This window comes from Narcine bancroftii, chromosome 2 (assembly GCF_036971445.1).
Source record: "Narcine bancroftii isolate sNarBan1 chromosome 2, sNarBan1.hap1, whole genome shotgun sequence".
Lineage (NCBI taxonomy): Eukaryota > Metazoa > Chordata > Chondrichthyes > Torpediniformes > Narcinidae > Narcine > Narcine bancroftii.
Window position 1 is genome coordinate 78,237,028 of NC_091470.1, and position 22,292 is coordinate 78,259,319.

The following is a 22,292-nucleotide window of genomic DNA, read 5'->3' on the forward strand; positions in this document are numbered from 1 at the left end:
GAAGTGCCAACAGATTACTGTCTGGGGCTTTGTTCAACTGCAGTCAACTCATGCCCTCGGTCACAAAAAGATATTAAGGTTTTAATTTAATGTTCACGTCAGGCATTTTCTCCTTGGAGGTGGCACATCAGAATGAGATGGAGATGGTGGCTAAACCCCTCACTTCTATCACTTTAACCCAGAGCCGAGATCCACCACAGACTGAGGGAGGAGTCTCCTCACTTTGTCACTGAGTTATTTCATCCCAATGAGGCTTTGAGAGCTTCACTCAGCTCCCTCACCAATGTAGACCCAAAGACCAGTGTGGTATGGGAACAGCCCTGCCCAAAGCCACAAGAAGTAGCAGAGTTGTAAACGTAGCTCAGGACATCATGTGAACAAAGCTCTCTGACCTTCAGCTGCCTTGGGAAAGCAGCCAATATTTTAAAGGACACACCCATCCCATTTGCACTCTCTTCCCTTCATACAAATGATCCACAAGAATCTTTCCTGCTGTAATCAGGCTCTTGTGCAGACCTCCCATGAGCATAATATGATATCTTGCACAGTTTATAACAATATACTCTGCACTTTTGTCTAATGTGACACAATAATCTGCACTTTTATTTTATTGTAACGCTCTTGCTTTTATTCCTGCATACTCATTGTTCTACGCATATGATGACTTGCCCCGATAGCATGTAAAACAAACAATTCAGCATATCAAGCCTCAATCCAAACCTAGTTCTGAAAGCTAGGTCACCTATCTATGGGAAAGCTATCAATAACAAAGATTTTGCTGGGATTTGAGGAACTGAGTTATAGGTTGAATAGGTCAGGACTTCATTCCCAGGCACGTCAGAAAATGGAAACATTATGAGGGATGTAGGCAGGGTAAATGCAAACAGGCTTTCTCCACTGGTTAAGAGTGAAAGGTGAAATGTTTAAGGGGATCATTTGGGGGAACTTCACTCAGAGGGCAGTGAGAGTGTGGAACAAGCTGCTAGTAGAAATGGTGAGTGCAGGTTTGATTTTGACATTTAAGAGAAGATTAGATAGGCATGTGGATGGAGGGGTATGGAGGACTATGGTTCGGGTGCAGGTCAATGGCACAGACTAGATGGGCTGCAGGGCCTGTTTCTGTGGTGTCATGTTCGCTGATTCTAAGTGGAGTTTTATCTTGTGAGATTAGTTGTTGGCTCAGTCCAGAGCAGATTAATGGTTGGTTTCAGACAGGGCTCCACTTCCCAAAGCCCTTCCACGCCTGACTGATTGCACTTGGTCTGACAGATCTATCTAATTATTCACTCCAGGATGTGGACAAGATGTGTGATCATTACTTGCCTTAACCCCAGGAAGGTCAAGTTAAACATTTGTCTCACAAGCTATCAGAGAATATACGCAGCTCTTGGCCCAGCTGCCTTTGTCTCTCCATCATTTTGTGTGGCTTCATAATACTGAGCAGTTCAGAAGCCTCTTCATGAAGGCAGTGAAGAGCCAACCATGATAGTCACACAGATAGGTGGTTGCTTTAGGTCTCTGGAATACTAGATTGGTAAACAGACTGTTATACTAACACTGTACCCTGGAGGATAGAGTTGTTGCCTCAGAATTAACTGGGCCTTTCAATGAAGGGGTGCCTTATTCTGAATCCAAGTTGTGACATATCTGAGGGGTGTGTTTGAATTCCAAACTAAGCATGGATGCTTGGTAGTCTTGATCAAGTTGATAAGAGATGGAACGAAAACTGGGGTCAGCCATCTCACAAGATGCAGGTGTAGATCACTTAGCACTTAAGCTGGCCCTACCATCAGAATCACCATGGCTGGCCTCTTCTGTGCCAGTTACCCATAACCCTCAGTTCCTCCACCTTTCAAATACCTATCAGTTTGAAGCACTAGTCCAGTCTCCACCACCCTCAGAGGCAGAGAGTTCTAGAGATTCCCCATGCTCAGAGAAGTATGGTAGACATGATTGAGCTCAGTGATAGTTTCCCATTCTCCAAATGAGGATGAATGGTGGTGATACACTGGCATCAGAAGAGACCTTGCCTATCCGTTCCTGCCAGGTATCTCACTGGGAGGTGGTGGGGACAATCTATGGGACAGCAACACTTTAAACAAAAGACAGAAGCATCATGATGTCAGAAAGAGACAATGTTCGTCAACCCCACACCAGTGGGAAGCGGTTCCTCAGTTCATTTTTCAAACACAGAATCCCACCCTACAGCTTTGCTCCAAGATTCAGAAGTCTCCTACCTGGGGTCTGCATGGCGCTGGAGGTGAAGCTTGAGATACCACAGGAAGTGATGTTGGGGAAGGAAAAGGGCGACACACAGAGCCAGGAGCTGCCAGCACTGACCAGGGAGCAAGAAGACACAGAATCAATGACACAGCTTAGGATCAATGCTGAAGCTCAAATAGGTTCAATTGAACATCACAAATTCAATAGAAGTAACTAAATAAGATTTAGTGAGATGTGAATGATGAGTGCATTGAAGAAGAGTCCCAGAATACTATGAAGATAAAATGCAAGCATCCCTCCATATTTCCTTCAACCTAGTAACGCAAACTAAGCCCATTATTTATTCCTTGTAACACCACTGCTCAGCAGGATAACTGCAGGACAAATGCAGCAAGATCAAACTTGCTCTAATTCCACTCTGTAAGGACAAATAGAGACGTGACTTGCCTCAGAAGATGGTTACCTGTATGACGGAGAAGTTGTGAGGTTGCCTGTTGCTGGTCTGTTTAATAAACTGGCAGTAGATTTCATTCTGGAGCTCTGTGTGCGTCAAGCAGACCTGCAGGGCGTTCTGAGCCAGTGACACGTGGTAGTCAATTGAAGGTACTTCCACCAGCACATTGATGAACAGTTGGCATGACTGTGGGGAAAGAACACAAGGGGTGCTGCACGTTACTCAGTGTCCAGGCATCAAAACAGATTGTAGATCACACTTGGGAGGAACATTCAAACAAGACACGAATCCAGATTGGGGGGCGTGGATGACCGAACCCGGGTGGATGGGGGGGGGGGGGGGGAGTGACCGAACCCATGGGTGGATGGGGGGGTGACGGTGACCAAATCCGGGTGGGGGGGGGGGAATGACCGCACCCGGCCGGACGGGTGTGAGGTGGGGGGGAATGACCGCACCCGGCCGGACGGGTGTGAGGTGGGGGGGAATGACCACACCCGGCCGGACGGGTGTGAGGTGGGGGGGAATGACCGCACCCGGCCGGACGGGTGTGAGGTGGGGGGGAATGACCGCACCCGGCCAGAAGTGGGGGCGACCGAACCCGGCCAGAAGTGGGGGCGACCGAACCCGGCCAGAAGTGGGGGCGACCGAACCCGGCCAGATGTGGGGGCGACCGAACCCGGCCAGAAGTGGGGGCGACCGAACCCGGCCAGAAGTGGGGGCGACCGAACCCGGCCAGAAGTGGGGGCGACCGAACCCGGCCAGAAGTGGGGGCGACCGAACCCGGCCAGAAGTGGGGGCGACCGAACCCGGCCAGAAGTGGGGGCGACCGAACCCGGCCAGAAGTGGGGGCGACCGAACCCGGCCAGAAGTGGGGGCGACCGAACCCGGCCAGAAGTGGGGGCGACTGAACCCGGCCAGAAGTGGGGGCGACCGAACCCGGCCAGAAGTGGGGGCGACCGAACCCGGCCAGATAGAAGGTCATGCACTTGGGCACATTTGCACTGGGTGATGTTTGTGTATTAAACACATATACAGGTGTCCTGCATGGCACCTGCTGGGTTGTGCAGTACTGGCAACTCACATTTTTCAATGTCACCCCACTTCACCAGGTGCACTGTGGAAAGTACATTGACTGGCTCCATCACAGCCTGCTTTGGAAACTCAAGTGTCCAGGAATGCAGAGGGCTACAGAAAGTGGCAAACCTCACTAAATTCATCACGGGCTTCACCCTTTCTTCCATTGAAGTCAGGTATGTGAGACACTGCCTCAAGAAGGCAGCCAACATCCAAAATGAACCCCATCACCCTGGTCACAACCTCTCGCAGCAGAAGGTGCAGCAGCTGAAGTCCAGCACCACCATGTTCAAGAACAGTTTCTTTCTACAGGTAGTCCCAGACTTACAACCTATGCAATTTATGGCCATCCGTACATGCTGAAAGGCTAGAAAAACTGGACTTGTATCCGATGGAGTTTAGAAGGATGAGGGGGGACATGATTGAGGTATACAAAATTATCAGGGGGATAGACAGGGTGAAGTCGAATTACTTGTTCCCAATGATGGGGGAGACGAGGACTAGAGGGCATAGTTTAAGAATACAGGGTAGGCCCTTTAGGACAGAGATGAGAAAACATTTTTTTACCCAGAGAAGTGTGAATCTGTGGAATGCTCTGCCACAGAGGGTGGTAGAGGCAGATTCGCTGATTATGTTCAAAAGAGAGTTAGATAAGACTCTAGTGGGCAAAGGAGTTAAGGGTTATGGGGATAAGGCTGGAAAGGGGTACTAATGGTAATGATCAGCCATGATCTGTAAAATTGGTGGTGCTGGCTCGACGGGCCGAAGGGCCTACTCCAGCTCCTATTGTCTATTGAATTTTTTTTTTAAATATGTAAATATAAAAATTACGCTTTTACAGGCGAAAGTAAGGGCCAATCTATGGAAAATAGCGCCTATGGCAGGGGGTAGCCAACCTCTCATGAGAGCTGGCTGGTGACCATTATGTTGTATTTGATGATAAAACAGATACAGTGAATTTCTGATGTATGTCCATTTCAAGATACAATGGAGCATGGTTGTAAGTTAAGGACTACCTGTATCAGCTTTTAAACTTGAACCTCCACATACTGCCCTAACCCTGACCATACACTACTCTGAGATGACCAAATGGTCTGCCTGCACCATTGAAATATCAATTTTTTTTTACAATAACTAGAACTGTGAACATTTATTTGTGTAATCTAATTTACACCATTGTAGTTAGTGTTCTGGCTGCAGCAAGAATTTTGGCGCACTTTTTATTGTACTTATCTATATGACAATAAACTCTTACATCATAACACTTTGAGGGTACAAAGCGCTGTTGTCGAGATAGTGAATAGGCTTGGTAAGTGACCACCTGAGGATTGTGGTGATGGGCCAGGGGTTCTAGGCATGTAACATCATTAGTGTGGTGCCCCATTCCAAGGACCGTAGAGATGTAGGTGGCCGCTGAGAAACTGCAGATCCTATGATACACTGCCCTATCATGTGACAATTCCCAGCCATCCCACCCCCGCATCTCCTCCATCAAACTTGTTGGAAGGATTCCAGAGGAGAAGAGGGAGTGGAAAATCAAAGGGGATAATGGAGGGAACCACTGGATGGGTGAGGTGATGGCCAGAGCCTGGGAACTGCCTGGGTAGGCCAAGGTGTGTGGATTGCTGCCAGCTTGGAGGAGGTCAGACACGAAAGGCACCCAGCCATGGAGAGACTTAAAGCTGCAGCCAGTGGGGTTCAGGGGACCACATAATACAATTAAATTGAATTGCTTATTGTCACATGTCCCGAGATTCAACAAAATAAACTTAGTTTTGGATGCTATCCACCCACACTTAAGTTAAAGAGATAGTGGGAAACAAAACAAGGCATCAGAGTAAAACCTCTGTTAAAACAGTGTAAAAGCTGCATCATCTTACTCGTGAGGGGTCCATTCAATACTCTGATAATCACGGGGAAGAAACTGTCCTTGAATCTGGAGGTTTGTGTTTTTTAAACCCATGTTATCTTCTAATTGATGGGAGGGGGAGAAGAGAATATGATTGGGTTGGTAACAAGACAGAATACTTCCTATGATGCATCTATAGAAATTGGGGATGTTGGTAGGGAAAAGGGTGGAAGACAATGAGAGGCAAATCACATTGCACCAAAACATCGAACTATAAGGAACATCAGCTTTAACAAAAAGGAGCATCTTGAGTGAGAGCACTAAAAACAAATCACAATAACTAATTATATCCTAACCAATCAAAGGCATGAGAGTGTGCAAAGCTTTTACCTTGAACAGTTTCAGTGCTTCTGTCTGCAGTGCATCAGAGGGAAGGGTGGTGAGGGCAGAGACGATGCCGTCTTTACTACAGCATAGGACAGGGTGCTTCCAGATTGGAGAGTCTGCAGGCAATAAGGCAAGGGGCTTCAGTCCCATACTACATTCACTCTGCATGCACAGATCTGCCCTGAATCTACTGCATTTGAAACAGGGGGAGGTCTTGGAGACACAGGAGACTGCAGATGCTGGAATCTGGATCATGGAGCAGTACAAACACTTCAGCCCACAACGTCATGCTGACTGATATAAACCTACTCCACAATCAATCTAACCCTTCCTTCCCTCAAAGCCCATAACCCTTTCTTACGTCCATTTAAGTCTTTTAAATCTCCCCAGCCTCCACGATCACCCCTGGCAGTGCATTTTTTCAAGGTACCCAGCAGGCTCTGTGCAAAAAAACTTGCCTCTGACATCTCCCCTAGACTTTCCTCCACTCACCTTAAATAGATGTCGTCTGGAATAGGCCATTGCCACCTTAGGAAAAAGTTGGTGGCTGTCCACTCTGTCTATGCCCCACATAATCTTATGCATTTTTATAGATTTTAGTGAGGCATTTGACAAGGTTTCCTATAGTAGGCTCATCCAGAGAATCATGAAGCATGGGATCTATGCATGGATTTGGAATTGGCTGGCCCACAAAGGGCAGAGGGTAGTCATGGATGGTGTGAATCCTGACTGGAGGTCAGTGACCAATGATGTTCTATCAGGATCTGTACTGAGACCCCTGCTCTTTGTGATCTCAGTCTGGAGCAAAATAAAATATGTTGGAGGAAGACAGCAGATTGACCAGTGATAAGATGAGATTCAAGGTGTTGTTCCTTGTATTTACAAGTGGCATGGTTGGTGTAGTGGTTAGATCAACACCTTTACAGCCCCAGTAATCAAGGCCAGGGTTTGAATCCCACGCTGTCTGTAAGGAGATAGTATGTTCTCCCTATGTCTGCATGGGTTTTCCCCGGGGGCTCTGGTTTCCTCCCACCATTCAAAATGTAGATAAATTGGATGTAAATTGGGTGGAATGGGCTGAAATGACCTGTTACTATGCTGTATGTCTAAATTTAAATCTAAAATAAAAAGAATGGCTGATGTTTTGGTTCAGACCCTTTGTTAATGCTGATAAAGGGTTCTAACCCCAAAGGTTGCCCATTCCATTTCTTGCTCGAAGGCTGCCTGGCCTGCTGAGCTCTTCCAACAGATTGCTTTTTGAAACAAAGAGTTGCATTACCAGCACTAATCAAAAAGGGGGGGGGGGGGGTTGGATGTAGCCCATAATCAAGGAGTATGGAGGAATAGGGTATTGAAGTCACATGATCAGCCATAATCACAGGCTGGAAGGGTTGAATGGCCTTCATCACCACACCAATGATCCCTTCTCTGGAAGCTTCTTGTAGAAGTTTGTGAGCAAGCCTGTACGACTAATATGAGTGCGGACTGCTGAAGAAATAACTCCTGCTTAAGACCCACGTGGCAGATTGCTGGGTAGCGGGGATTCTAGAGGTTTCTTGATCTGTCACCCCTACCCAGCAATCTGCCATGTTGATCTTAAGCAGAAGTTATTCCTTCAGTTGCCCTGCCAGTTGTTGGGGGCGGCGGTGGAGATGGAACAGAAGAATCAGATGAAATCCCAGGTCACGTATCACGTTGGTGAAACAATCCACTCCTCTCCCTCTAAAACACATAGAATGTTTTGATGAGGGAAAGCTGGGAGAGGGTTACCACAAATTGGAAGAGCCAATTTTGATGCCGTCTGGCTGGAGACTGCCAAGATGGAATGCAACATGTTGATCCTCGTATTTACATGTGGCCTCAGCCAGGCAGTTCACGAGGCAAAGGACAGACTGTCAGTGTGGGAATTTGATGTGGAATTGAAATGGATGGTCACTGGGAGGCCTTTGCTGTTGCAACAGACAGAGCGAAGTTGCTCCACAAAACGATCCCCCAATCAACCTCTGGTCTCCCTGATGTAGAGAAGGCCACAATGGGAGCACTAGATGCAATTAATGACTCTTGCAGATTCACAAGGGTTGCTTCACTTGGAAGGACTAATTAGGGCCCCAATTAGTCAAAATTGTGGCAGGTATCAAGGGGGAGATTAGTGGGAAAGGATCAGTAGACAAGGGAGCAGTCCCTTCAGAAAGCAGAGAGACAGGGAAGAGGAAGATGTGTCTGGTAGTGGGATTTTGTTGTAGGTAGTGGAAATATGTCACATACAGAGGATGATGGGGTGGTAGGTGAGGACGTAAGTGTGGACAAGGTGAATCCTGATGTTATTACATCTGGGGTCGGGGATGGGGGTGCGAAAGGGATCAGGACAGATGTGTGGGAAATAGAGGAGATATGGGTAAAGGCTTAAGTTCATCACCATAGAGGGAAAGCTGTGTCTTTTTTTTTTAAAAGAAGAGCATCTCAAATGTCCTGGAATGGAAGACCTCACCCTGGGAGATGATGTGGCAGAAATGTAGGAACTGCAGGAAAGGAACAGAATCCTCTACAAGATGCTGGGTGGGAAGTGGTGTAGTCAGGATGAGTCTGGTTTATAAAAGATGTCAATTTACAGTTTGTCTCTGAAATGGAAACCAAGAGATTGAGAAAAGTTGCCAGAGATGGACCAAGTAAATGAGGGCAGGGTGCAAGTTGATGTCAAAGTGGATAAAGTTAATGAACTCTAGGGTCAATGTCAGAACAAGTCTAATTGGAGGGCATTAGGGTAAACCATATGGTGGCATAAAATGATGTTTGAAAACTCTCAGCAGGGGAAGGGGGTGCCTTACCTGTTATGAACCTCCGTGCGCCACAGTCACACAAGTGCACGTGCTTATATCGTGTGCTGACGGTAGTGCTGGGGTGGAGGGGTACAATAATTCATTTGGGGGGGACAATATCTACGAATGTCCTCCCACTTGGCACTGGCCCTGATGAGCTCATCGTAGGTGCAGGAGGCAGCACCAATGTAACTGTCAATGTAGTTGAGGAGCCTTGCCTGCGAGGGTTGGCAACATGGATTGCTCCACATAGCCAACAAAAAGACAGGTGTAGCTGGCACTGTAAGAGGCTTCCTTGAATTCTTTCACGTGATAACATTTTTTTAACGTTTACAACCTACCCACCAAAAAAGCTTTTCGTAATTCTAAGGAACTGAGGGAGGTTATGCATTGGATAGAAATCTCCAATGATCCAACACATTTGGAATTTTGGTTAAAATGTAAAACACGAATGTCTGCAAACACTGCATTTGTTGTAAAAATGCAGAAATGCTGGAGGAACTCAGCCGGTATCGCAGCATCCTTAGGAGGTAAAGAAGGCCTGAGTCCTTTCTCCAGTCTATTGGATATTAATAACCTGACACTTTTAAATTCACTTTCTGATGTTACACAGTATTATAATAAACTTTCCAGTGGAACTCTGAAAATCAGCTGTTTGCTTATTTGGAGCAGCTGGGTCTTATTCCCTGTTCTCTCTTTACACTTAACAAGCAATGATTCCTTGTAAATTTGAAGGGAGTGCAGAAAAATAAGACCCCATTAAGTTTAAAGAAAACGCAGGAAATGGAAGCAGAGTGTGTATCAAGGGAGTGTGGAAATGGGACCCCAGTGTGTTTACAGGGAGTGTGGGAAACGGGACTCTGGTGTTACATATGGGTGTAGGAATCAGAGCCACAATGTGATTAAAGTGAAGATGGGAAACATCACCTGGTAAGTTTAATGGGAGTGTGGGAAATGGGATCCATTGAGCCAGTTGCTATGGTATAAGAGCAATCAGACTGTGGATTTTCGGAGTTTCACTGGAGCACCACTTGGTAATCCATGCACACACACTCAGACCCTGGTTCGGTGTTGATCCGGAGTCTCTCTGTGTCACACTCACTTGACTGTCCGTCGACATCCAGTAGTCTTTCTATGAGCTGCTCATACTCTGTACCTACTTTAGAATGGTTGCTTCCAGCGGCCACGGTGAGATGGTACAGCCAGGTGTCCTGCGGAGAGGTAACACAGGAGTGGTAGGAGGCATGGGCGATACATAATCCAGTCTCACAGAGTGTGGGTCTGGCCAGTCAAGGGGCAGACTACATGGTGGGATTTGGATTAGAAATTCAGGGTCCTGTACATGTCCCAAATAATAATAACACAACTGTGGCAGACGGTTAGCACAATACTATTAGAGTGCCAGTGACCTGGGTTCAAATCCAGCACCGTCTCTAAGGAGTTTGTACATCCTCCCCTTGTCCATGAGGGTTTCCTCCGGGTCTTCAAAATGTACTGGGAGTTGTTGGTTATTTGGGTGTCATGGGTTCCAGGGCCAGAAGGGACTGTTACCATGCTGTATCTCTAAATTAAAAAGAAACAGGCCCGTCCGCCCTCTGAGTCCATGCTAACCATAGACCACCCACTTCCATTAATCCCATTTTATTCTCCTCACATGCCCAATCAACTCCGCCAGATTCTCCCACTTACCCACATGCTCAGGATAATTTAGGGGTCAAATAATTTGTTGACCCGCACATCTTTGGAATGTGGGAGGAATCTGGAGCACTCAGAGAAAACCCATGGGGTCACAGGAAGAATGCACAAATACCACTGTGTCACTCAAATTATACAAGTTCAAACCTCATACATCTAGGTTTCCAGCTGGTATTCAGTTAAAAATCACAAGTAATGAAAGATTAGGGTGAAGTGAACCACATAGGACACAAACAGGCCCTTCAGCCCATTACATCCATGCAGACTGTCAAGTACCCATCCATATTAATCCCATTCACCAGCACTAGGTCTGTAACCTTTCACAAGAGGTTACTTCTCAAATGCCGTAAGAGGCCCGTCTTCCACAACCTTCCAGAGAAAGGTACTGCTTGGTCGAGTGTTTGCCAACACCAGGACAGACAACAACATGAACTGGTCTGGTCAGACAGCACCGGAGGTCAGGATCGAACCCAGTCCCTGAAGCTGTGAGTTGAAGCTGAATCACCTCCATCAACTGTGCCTGTGTCCTCTTCTGGGTGACCACTCCATGCTTTAATCAATGACTCTCCACCAGAGTGGGCCAGCAGTTGGGTTTTACTGCTTCTCCCAGGCTTAAATTTGGTGGAACAGCACAGACTTAGTGGGTGCTAAATACAGGAACTAGCTGAAAGTGGTCAAGTTCAGAGTTAATGATAATACATTCCAGATGAGATCAGATAATGGAGAAGGATTGCTGGTCCTGATCGTCAAATGGGCTGTGTCCCAACTTCTACATAGTACCTCTTTTAAATGATTGGCCTCTTGTCTTGTTGTTCTGTCCCCCTGTTTGAGACTCTCCCACTCATGAATACATCCCAACAACAACTCTGCCAAGCCCCCTTAGGATCTATTATATTTGAATGAGATCATCCCTTTCTTCCAAACTCCAAGAAATACAGTCCCAAACTATTTAGTCTCTCTTGGTTGCACAACCTCCTTAATGCATGAATTAGCCTGGAAAATCTCCTTTGTACTGCCTCCAATGTCATTGTGTCTTACTTTAGGTAAGTGTATGCACAGTTGCAACAAAATGTACCCATTTCTAATCTTCAATTTGACCTGCTGAGTTTCTCCAGCTTTGTGTTTTTACTCTAATCTTCTACTGCTTTTCATTGAATGCAGCTAACTACTTGATGGACCGGTCCACCACCATTCAGATAATCTGCCTTTACTGAAATGTACGGCCTGACACTTTCACACATTTGCCCATTTTCTGCCATTCCATCTACCTACATCCCATTAAGTCACAGTGCCCTCATCTCAACCATGGCCCTTCTGTCCGTTTTGTATCATTGGCAAAACACACCTTTCTTTTGGCAAAGGTCTCCTTCCCCACCCTGAACATGTCTGGGGATGAACTGAGGTAAATCCACCTTGCCAAATGACCTCTCACCTTTTCCTGTTTTGTTCCAATCAGCAGGTAGGTGGGACTTTGATCTTTTGGATGAATAACCAGGGTAAAGTGGGAGGAGAGGAACCCTCGACCTCCTGCCTCATAATCTTCGTCAGAGTCACAGGAGCGGTCCACCTCTTCAACTTTTGCCTCTTTGATCTTCAGATGACCCAGGGGGAACTAAACAATGACAGAGAACATTCAAGACAAAATCCATCTCCTTCCTTGTGTGCCTCACAGCACAGTAGTGTTCAGCTGAAGGTGCGATACTCTTATCAGCACAGAAGAGGGAAGCTCCATGTCCTGGCACCAGGTTCCCCACCCCCTTGCAATCACCATTGTGAACTTGGTGGGTGGAAGGGCTTGTTTAGCATCCACCACTCCACTCTTCACATCACTGTTTTAACAGTATTGAAAAGATGTAAAGGATGGGTTGGCCTTGGTGTCGCTCTGCAAATGATTTGTTGTCCTTACTCCCAATTAGGCACATGTGGCTGATACATTCGAGCTGCCTCCTTGTATCTGCCAGCAGTCCAGAGTTGCCTCAGGAGGATCGTTCAGATTTCAGCACAAAGAAGGGGCAGTCTGAACCCACTTGTCCCTCACTCATTTGACTCAAGTGCATTTGTGGGTCATTTTGCTGGTAGTCTTTAAATACCTTGTCATCTTGATTCCGGAAGTAGTAGAACATCTTCCCTATGAGGGAGCACCAGACCAGCTTGGAATAGCCATGTCTCACCTGTAAGACACATGAAGAACAATAAACTATCAGTATTTGGGGTAAATGTGTGGGCCACCTTTGATGGTGACATTCAGTTGGATTTGATTGTTCTGTGTACTGAGGTACAGTGAGAAAGTTCAGCTTTGGGAACAGCCCAGCTGCTTAACCCAGTTAACAACAGTGCAGAGAATGATCAGTAAATACAGAGCAAAGCCAAAATTATTGGTGAGGTTTATTCAGGAGTCTAATAATGGCAGGAAAGAAACCACCCTTGAATCTGGTGGTGCATGATCTCACGCTCGTGAATCTTCTTCCGGACAGGAGAGTAGGCAGGGTGGGAGGAGTTTTTTAATAAGTTGGCTGCTCTTTTTTCTGAGTCCGTGGGAAGTGTTAGTTGGAGGGGAGGTGGAGATTGTTTGCCTTATGGACTGAGCTGCATTAACAACTCTGACAAAATAAACCAATTCCAAAACAGGCAGGCTTGACCCCTGGATGTCTGCAATTGGATCAATATTTTAACCTGCTAGGGGACTGTACAGCAACCTACCAACAGGGCACGGGTGAAGGAAAAGAGATTCCGTTTCGTATTCCTCAACTACACTTTACTTTGCAAAATGCTGTCCCTGTGGCATTGGAAGTCCAGGCCAAATGAAATTAAAGGAGATTTTGGTGAGATCTGGAATATCGTACACAACTATAGTTTTCTTACCCAAGATAGAATGCATTTGCCAAAGAGGGAGTACAATGAAGGCTGGCTCCTGGAATGGCAAGGCTGCTGAATTATTAGGAAAGCCTATATTCACTGGAATTCACAAGAATGTAGGCCTACCAACTTCAACAGACTGGGTGTGAGGACAACATTTCCATCGAATGAGGAGTCAAATGTCACAATACGGAGTGACACAAAACTCACACCACCAGATTCAGGAACAGCTTCAATCACTGCTACACCACCATGAAGAATGTCTACCGAGCCACACCACGACCATGCTTCGGCAAATCTGGTCATCTGGCTGTACTTCTATTCCTGACGTATAAGCAGAGACTGAGGACCACAACACTAGAAGACGGTGAAAGGGAGGCGGAGGAGCATCTGAAGACTGCTTTAAATTGGTGAACTGGGGCATATTCAAGTACTCATCCTTAGACTTGAAGGAATATGCAACATGTGTCACTGACTTCATCAAGACCTGCGTGGAGGAGTGCATGCCTACGTGCAAATACTGGTGTTCCCCAATCAGAAACCTTGGATGAATCAGAGGACTCGCAACCTGCTGATGGCGAGATCAAGGGTGTTTAAAGCCAGGGATCCAAATCTCTACGAGTCTAGGTACGACCTGCAGAAGGTTCTCTCTCCATCAGAGTGGCAATTCTGGAGCAAGCTTGAGAGTCAGAAACAGATACACACCAGTTAGGGCAGGGAGTGCAGGCCATTGCAGCCTACAATGTGAGGGTGAACACCATAGATGGCTGTGATGCTTTACTACCCGATGAGCTGAACACCTTCAATGTCTGTTTTGAGAAGAACCCAACAGGGCCTGAGAATCCCTGTAAAGGCTGAGGACCTGTGAGAATTGTCTGATGCCGACGTCAGAACATCATTAATGAGAGTGAGCCCTCACAAGCCGTCAGGCCCTGATGGCGTACCTGGCAGGGTACTGAAAATCTGTGTCAACCAACTAGTCAGAGTGTTTACAGACATTTTCAACCTCTCATTGCAGTAGTCAAAGGTTCCCAGTGCCCAAGAGCAGAGTGAGCTGCCTCAATGACTATTACCCAGTAGACTCACATCTACTGTGATGAAATGCTTTGAGAGGTTGGTCATGGACAGAATTAATACGCACCTAAACAAAGATCTTGACCCACTGCAATTCGTCTATCGTCACAATCCCTCCACAGCAGATGCAATATCGGTGACTCTCCACTCAGCTCTGGATCACCTTGAAAACAGCAACTCACACATATGGCTACTCTTCATTGACCATAACTCAGACTTCAATATCATTATTCCCTCAGTGCTGGTCAAGAAGTTCCAAACTCTGGGCATCTGCACCCACCTTTAAAACTGGATCCTTGACTTCCTCATTGCAAGACCACAGACAGTATGAATTGGAACCAATGTCCCCTCTTCAGATTCCGATTCCTGGGTGTCAACATCTGAGAATTTGTCCTGGAGTCTTCATGTTGATGCAATCTGAAGAATGCTCACCAATGGCTATACTTTGTGAGGTGTTTAAGGAGATTCATTAAATCACCAAAGACTCTTGAAAACTTCTACAAGTGTACCGTAGAGAGCATTCTAGCCAGTTGCATCGCTGTCTGGTACAGAGATGCCAATGCTCAGGACAAGAAAAAACTCTAGAGGGTTGATAAATTGACCGGTGACATCAAGGGCACCAGACTTCACTCCATCGAGGACATCTACAAGAGGTGGTGTCTTAAGAAAGCAGCCTCTATCCTCAAGACCCCCATCACCCAGGCCATGCCCTCTTCACTCAGGGAAAAAGTACAGAAGCCTAAAGATGAGGACTTAGCTGCACAAGGACAGCTTCTTCCCCACTGCCATCAGATTCCTAAATAATGAACCAAAGATACTGCCTTACCTTGACTTTTCGTACATTTTTTTTGTCAGGTGGTTTATATGAATGTTTGCCTGTGAGGCTGCTGTAAAACCACGAATTTTGTGACTTGTTCATGACAATAAATTCTGATTCCCCTCCACTATCAGACTCCTCAACAACAAACTCAATCAGTAACTCATTTAAGGACCCTTACTTTTCCACTTTATTGATATTGTTCTCTTTGTATTGCAGTTTGATAAATTTCTTTATTTGTTTACATGTGTGAATTGAGTACAAGTTTTTTGCACTACAAGTGGTAATTCTGCCTCACTGGCAGGACAAAGAATGCCAGGGTTGTATGTGAAGCCATGTATGTACTCTGACAATAAATCTGAAATCTTCACTCAGAAGGAAATGGACACAGGAATTGTCCATCACAGAAAGCAATGGTGCTCATCACAGGACAGAATTAAAGAAAAGGTGGAACAATTTTTTCTAATTTCTTTTAAAGACATACAAGTTCATGCCCACAAGTTCATGCTACCCAATTTACCCCCAATTAACTTACAACCCCAGTACGTTTCGAACGGTGGGAGGAAACTGAAACTCCCGGGGAAAACCCATGCAGACACAGGGTGTACATACAAACTCCTTACAGACAGTGCAGGATTCGAACCCAGGTCCCGAGTGCTGGTGCTGTAAAGGGGTTGCACTAGTTGCATCACCAACCATGCCACCAAAGTCATCAAGAGTACGGGGAGAGAGCAGGAATGTGGGGAAGTGTGATCTTACTGAACAGCTATTTTCCACAACTCTGGACAGCCATGGGATGCACCTGAGCATGCATGAAAAGAGCCGTGCAGAAAAGAGAGTGACGTGCCTCTTGGTAACAAATAGTTAACTCCGCACCTGGACCAGGGTTTGTTGGGGGAGGTGGTGCCAAGGTTCCAGCAGGAGAATCCATGTGGGAGAGACCTGCTATGCACATAGGAAGCACACTGTTAATGTGAAACTCATCTCAGAGAGGGAAGGAGGGGGTGGGGGTTGGCACGTTCTTCTGACTTGGCAGCAGTCCAACTTGCTGAATTGACTTTGCTGCCCAAACGCTGCTTTTGAACCTGTGCCAGTTTCAAAGTGTCCTCTCCTGAACCTTGGGAAACCCAGTGAACCAGATAAATGCTCGAAGCTGCTGTTGAGTCGAGACCCTAGCAGGACGGAGGCCCTGGGCTTTGAATTAAGGCAACGCATGCTTGTCACAATCGTGCCTTTGCTGAGATTGCCAAGAAGTTACCAAATTCAGAGATGCAAGGGTGCTCTCCCCCAGGTCAAGAAGCTATGTGTAAAGGTGGAGCAGGACAGGGGGTCACTGGAATGAACCTCCATCAGCCTGATTTATGCTATTTGATTTTCTTTGCAAATAATTCTACCAGAGGGAAAAAACCCTTTAGATGCTAGAAAATTAAATAAAATTAAAATTGCCAGAAACATTTAGCAGTTCTGGTAACATCAGTGGAGAGAGAAAAGTTAAGAATTTAGGCTGGTAACTTTTCATTCGATCTGAAGGAGGATCGTCAATCCGAAACATGACTCTCCACAGATGCTGCCTGACCTGCTGAGTGTTTGGAATCAGAGTTTTACAGCATGAAACCAGGTCCTTCAGCTCACCTCATCCAAGGATACAAGGCAGTGGGGGTTGGGGGAGGGGGTAGGTTAATCCCTTACCTTGGTCAGCCATCCTCGGACGGATGGCTTCCACTCACCCCGCGTGCCGGCCGGGCTGGCCAGCTGTACTTTCAGGATGTTCTGGAGCACGCGGATCCACTCCTCCAGGATGTTGGGGGAGTCTGCTGTTAGATAGTACGTCCTGCTCTCCGTCACCAGCTATGGCAGACAGAACCACAAGAGATCATCATGGGGGCCTCCCTCTACTCCTCCTGTCACAGGGAGGCTCCTCTGCATGTTGAAGAAGCCCAAGTTCTCAGTGGGGAGCATGCACTTTTGGGAACTCTGCAGGATAGTGGAGGGTTGATTTACAAATGGAATTGGAATATTCAGAGTTTGAAACGGTATTTGTGCACACTTAGCATTTGCAAAAGTCATGTTGGATATATGACTTTAGACAAATGGTTCTCAACCTTTTTCTTTCCACTCACACACCACTTTAAGTATTCCCTATGCCATCGGTGCTCTGTGGTTAGTAAGAGATTGCTTAAGGTGGGATGTGGATGGGAATAAAATGTTTAAAAACCATTGTGTTAATCGTACCTCATTGACTCATTATGTGCACGGTTTCACAACTCCAAAGGAAATGGGCCAATGACAATTTTGCTAAAGCAAAATATTTCAGTAACGATTGTATCTAAAGCAGTGGTTCTCAACCTTCTTGGGCTACATTGCACAGTTAACGCTATTGGGCTTCGTTAAAAACTGCTCCATCACAGTAAAAATTGTACCTTTTTTTAATGTAGTCGGTAGGGGAGAAGCATGGATGAAATCAACTAAACTAGGCTGCTTCACAGGAAGGCGGGGGGGGGGGGGGGGGCCATAAAATCCTAAGTGTAAAAAATAAAGTGTGAATCGTTGCTCTGGTCTAAACACTGACTCTGTAAACCTCCACCACTCACAATGGTGTTAGATCATGGGAGAGAGCCTTTCGAGTTTCCTCACCTTGGGTCATGCACATAGTGGAATATCCAATCCCTGGGGTTTTGTACAAAACCAGAGCATGCCCCATCCAGTGCTGCATAAATTTTTATTCCATTGAAATTAGTTCAAATTAGTTAACCATGCGGCAAACTCTTGGCTTATTATTCTCCAGCAACCAAACTAAGAATTAAACATTTGCATCTCTTTCTTACAGTGAAATAAAGCAACACTGCGACATCTGGTGAATACACCAGGGCATTTCAAATGGATGTGATCAGGCAAACACGGACAGCCACACTAGGAGAGGCAAGGATGGACAAGCAAACACTTGGTGGGAGAGCTGGAGTTGTGAAGGAGGATGGTGAGGGAGGCATGCAAGTACCTACAGGCACCACACCAGACTTTGTGGTGGAGAAAGCAAGGCAGAGCTGGAACTGAAGGCTGAGAGTGGTGGGGATCTTTACAGTGGATGTGTCAGGAGTAGGTGGAGGGGCCACGCAGGACACCTACCAGTTAGAGGAGATATGAGCAGATGATCTTATTTGTACAGGACGACGGAAGTATTGTGAGGAACGGCGTGCGAGAGGTCATTGGTGCAGCAGAGCTGAACGAGGGGGTGTGCGCTTCCTCTCAGCAAGGGGCAGGGAAGGGCACGGACAATGGCATTGACGGTAGTCAGTGTGTGTCCTCACCTGGAATGTCTGTGCTCCCTCTCCACGCACAACACGACAGGAGGAACCAAGCTCAATCTGGCCTTGGGGCTTACGGATTACATCGCTCTGGAAAACAGCACAGTTCCAGGGATCAGTAAGTCAGCAAAAATTTGGATCCATGACTAGAGCTCTTGATGCGTCCTGATGCTGATGACCAGGTTACTTACAGGTGACTTGTAGTACAGGATCTCGCTGTTCCTCAGCATGAACCATCGTCTTTTCCATGTTCTTACCCGGCCTCCCATCTTTAGCAAGTACCCAGACTTTTCCAAAGGTTCCTACAACCAATACAACAATGCCTGGGTCAGGTAGTCTATTGAGGCAGCGTGCCGTTCTCCAAAGGCCCAGACATTGCCAGAGAACTGGCCAGAGGGTGAGACAAAGGTAGTCTTGGTGTCCCAAGGTGTGAGGGGTAGGTCCATTTGCCAACTAAGAATGGAAGATCAAATGCTGGAATCTTGAGCTTGGAGATGCTGGACGCAGGTTTCTGTACCTTCTGCCTGAAGGGAGCAGTGAGAAGGAGGAGTCACATGATGGAGTAGTGGCCGGTAGGAGAATACCAGCTTCTCCAGAAAAGAAGAAAAAGTGAAGAAAAAGCAAAGCCGCAGACACACAAAACACAACAAATAAAAGATAAAGGTGTGGAGAAAATGGCACCTAAGAAAGAAAAACCAAAAACAATGGGGAAAAAAAGAAAGACGCTGGAAGAGAAAGGTGAAGGCCTTACCTGCACGAAAAAGCAGGGACCCGCCATGGAAAGAGGAGCCCGTTCCCCAAAGTTAGTGGAGACCCCTCAGGGTCGCGACCCACCGACCACGGGACTGCAAAAATGGTTCACTGAGCCAAAGGTGCACAACTGCGCATGACAAGGAGAACACTGACGGGAGGGGGGACCAGCTGAGAAGTGAAACTCCAAAGCACGAACAGCTGAGAGATGCCCGACAGTAGGGCTCCCCGCTGGAAGATAAAGAAAGCAACGGGAAAAGGAGGGGTGAGAAAGAAAAACGGAAGCAGGAGACACAACAGACAACCAGCCCAGAAGAAAAGGACCAATATCAAGAAACCATGAAAAAAAAATACCCCAACAAACTGAGACAAGCAGCTCAACAAGAAAGTCAGAAGAGACACAGATATAAGGAAGAAAATTGAAGACACAAACCCAAGAGCAGACACAGAAGAAGAAGAGCACCAAGCTCTGCACAGAGGAATAGGAGGTAAAATGAATGGACAGTACATAGATTTTTAAAAATTTCAAGAACAAATGAAAGCATTAAAAGAATGGTTGACACTAGAATTTAGTGAAATGAAAAGTACAGAAGAAAAAGTAGTAAAATAGAGCTGGTCATAACAGATGTAGGGAAAGGATTAGAAAATGTGGAAGAACATGTAATGGTGGTAGAAATGGAAGTGAACGACTTAAAAAGAAAATTGGAAGAAAGTGACAAAAAAGTTCAAGAAACACAGGAGTTGTTAGCTCAGAAGATGGATATAATGGAAAACTATAGTAGGCGAAATAATATAAAGATAATGGGCCTTAAGGAGGATGAAGAAGGCAAAGATATGAAAGAATTTGTAAAAGAATGGATCCCAAAGGTCCTGGGAATGCCAGAAATGCAGGAAGGAATGGAAATAGAAAGGGCACACAGAACATTAGCCCCAAAACCACAGTCACAACAAAAACCAAGATCCCTTTTCGTAAAATTTCTGAGATACACGACAAGAGAAAATATATTGGAGAAGGCATTGAATAAAATTAGAGAAGACAAAAAACCACTGGAGTACAAAGGTCAAAAAAAATTTTTCTACCCAGACACAAGTTTTGAGCTTCTAAAGAAGAGCAAGGAGTTTAACGCAGCAAAATTGATCCTATGGAAAAAAGGCTATAAATTTATGTTAAAATATCCAGCGGTGCTTAAAATAGCAAAACAGACTGTTCTCGAATCTGGAGCAAGCACGAGAATTTGCAGAACGCCTCCAAGACAGAAAGAGAGATGAAGAGATGTAACAAGAACAAAGAATGACAACAAACTACATATAAAGATGTAAAAATAATGTACAAGTAAGAACTAGAGGGAAGAAAAGGGAAGTAAAGGAGAAGGGGGGGGTGATAAAAAAAGAAGAGGGTTTAAAAAGAAAGAAAAAGAGAAGAAGGGGAGCTTTATTATAATGTGAAGATAAAATCCATGCAGTACAAGGAAATAAGACACCAACAGTGGCTGCTTTAGATGCAGAGAAAGCCTTTGACAGGGTAAAATGCAATTATTTATTCAAAGTATTACAGAGGTTTAACCTACCAGAGAAATATATTAATTGGATTAAAGCATTATACAAGGGTCCAATGGTGAAGGTGACAGTAAATGGATATACATCGAATCAATTTAAATTAAGCAGATGAACTGGGCAGGGATGTCCACTATCTCCCTCACTGTTCGCTTTAGCAATAGAACCATTGGCAGAACTGATAAGAACAGAAAATAAAATAAAAGGGATAAAAATAAAAGAGAAGGAATATAAAATCAGTCTATTTGCAGATGACATCATAATATACTTAACAGAACCAGAATTATCAATAAAAGAATGACATAAGAAATGAAAGGAATATGGAGAAATATCGGGGTACAAGATCAATGCAAATAAAAGTGAAGCGATGCCAATGAATAATGCGGATTACACAAAGTTTAAAAAAGAATCACCATTTAAATGACAAACACAAGCAATCCGATACCTAGGTATTAGACTAGATAATAATCTAGGCCATTTAAAGAAATTAAATTATCAAACATTAATGAAGAAATTACAAGATGACTTAGAACATTGGAAAGATTTACCACTAACATTGATAGGAAGGGTAAATTGCATTAAAATGAATATCTTCCCAAGGATACAATACCTATTTCAATCTTTACCAATTCCCTTAACAGAGAAATTCTTCAATGAACTAAAGAGAATAATAAGGAAATTCTTATGGAAAGGGGGGAAACCGAGGATAGCACTAGAGAAATTAACAGAATGATACAAACAAGGTGGTTTGCAGCTACCAAGCTTTAAAAATTATTATCTTTGGCTTGGCTTCGCGGACGAAGATTTATGGAGGGGGTAAAAAGTCCACGTCAGCTGCAGGCTCGTTTGTGGCTGACAAGTCCGATGCGGGACAGGCAGACACGATTGCAGCGGTTGCAGGGGAAAATTGGTGGGTTGGGGTTGGGTGTTGGGTTTTTCCTCCTTTGCCTTTTGTCAGTGAGGTAGGCTCTGCGGTCTTCTTCAAAGGAGGTTGCTGCCCGCCAAACTGTGAGGCGCCAAGATGCACGGTTTGAGGCGATATCAGCCCACTGGCGGTGGTCAATGTGGCAGGCACCAAGAGATTTCTTTAGGCAGTCCTTGTACCTTTTCTTTGGTGCACCACTGTCACGGTGGCCAGTGGAGAGCTCGCCATATAACACGATCTTGGGAAGGCGATGGTCCTCCATTCTGGAGACGTGACCCATCCAGCGCAGCTGGATCTTCAGCAGCGTGGACTCGATGCTGTCGACCTCTGCCATCTCGAGTACTTCGACGTTAGGGATGTAAGCGCTCCAATGGATGTTGAGGATGGAGCGGAGACAGCGCTGGTGGATGCGTTCTAGGAGCCGTAGGTGATGTCGGTAAAGGACCCATGATTCGGAGCCGAACAGGAGTGTGGGTATGACAACGGCTCTGTATACGCTTATCTTTGTGAGGTTTT

The 22,292-nt window shown here is 45.7% G+C and overlaps 1 protein-coding gene across 2 annotated transcripts in view; it reads right to left on the minus strand.

Moving 5' to 3' along the window:
- Window positions 1-22,292, minus strand: part of plekhh1 (pleckstrin homology domain containing, family H (with MyTH4 domain) member 1) — a 144,523-nt gene that overhangs the window by 40,518 nt on the left and 81,713 nt on the right. For both annotated transcript variants that reach the window (XM_069917177.1, XM_069917178.1), the window contains exons 12-20: window positions 18,739-18,849; window positions 18,551-18,637; window positions 16,935-17,093; window positions 12,589-12,669; window positions 11,931-12,110; window positions 9,906-10,014; window positions 5,991-6,103; window positions 2,687-2,863; window positions 2,238-2,335 (exon numbers count right to left, since the gene is read on the minus strand). In XM_069917177.1, the coding sequence (XP_069773278.1) occupies window positions 2,238-2,335; window positions 2,687-2,863; window positions 5,991-6,103; window positions 9,906-10,014; window positions 11,931-12,110; window positions 12,589-12,669; window positions 16,935-17,093; window positions 18,551-18,637; window positions 18,739-18,849 (1,115 nt within the window). The remainder of the gene's footprint in view (window positions 1-2,237; window positions 2,336-2,686; window positions 2,864-5,990; window positions 6,104-9,905; window positions 10,015-11,930; window positions 12,111-12,588; window positions 12,670-16,934; window positions 17,094-18,550; window positions 18,638-18,738; window positions 18,850-22,292) is intronic.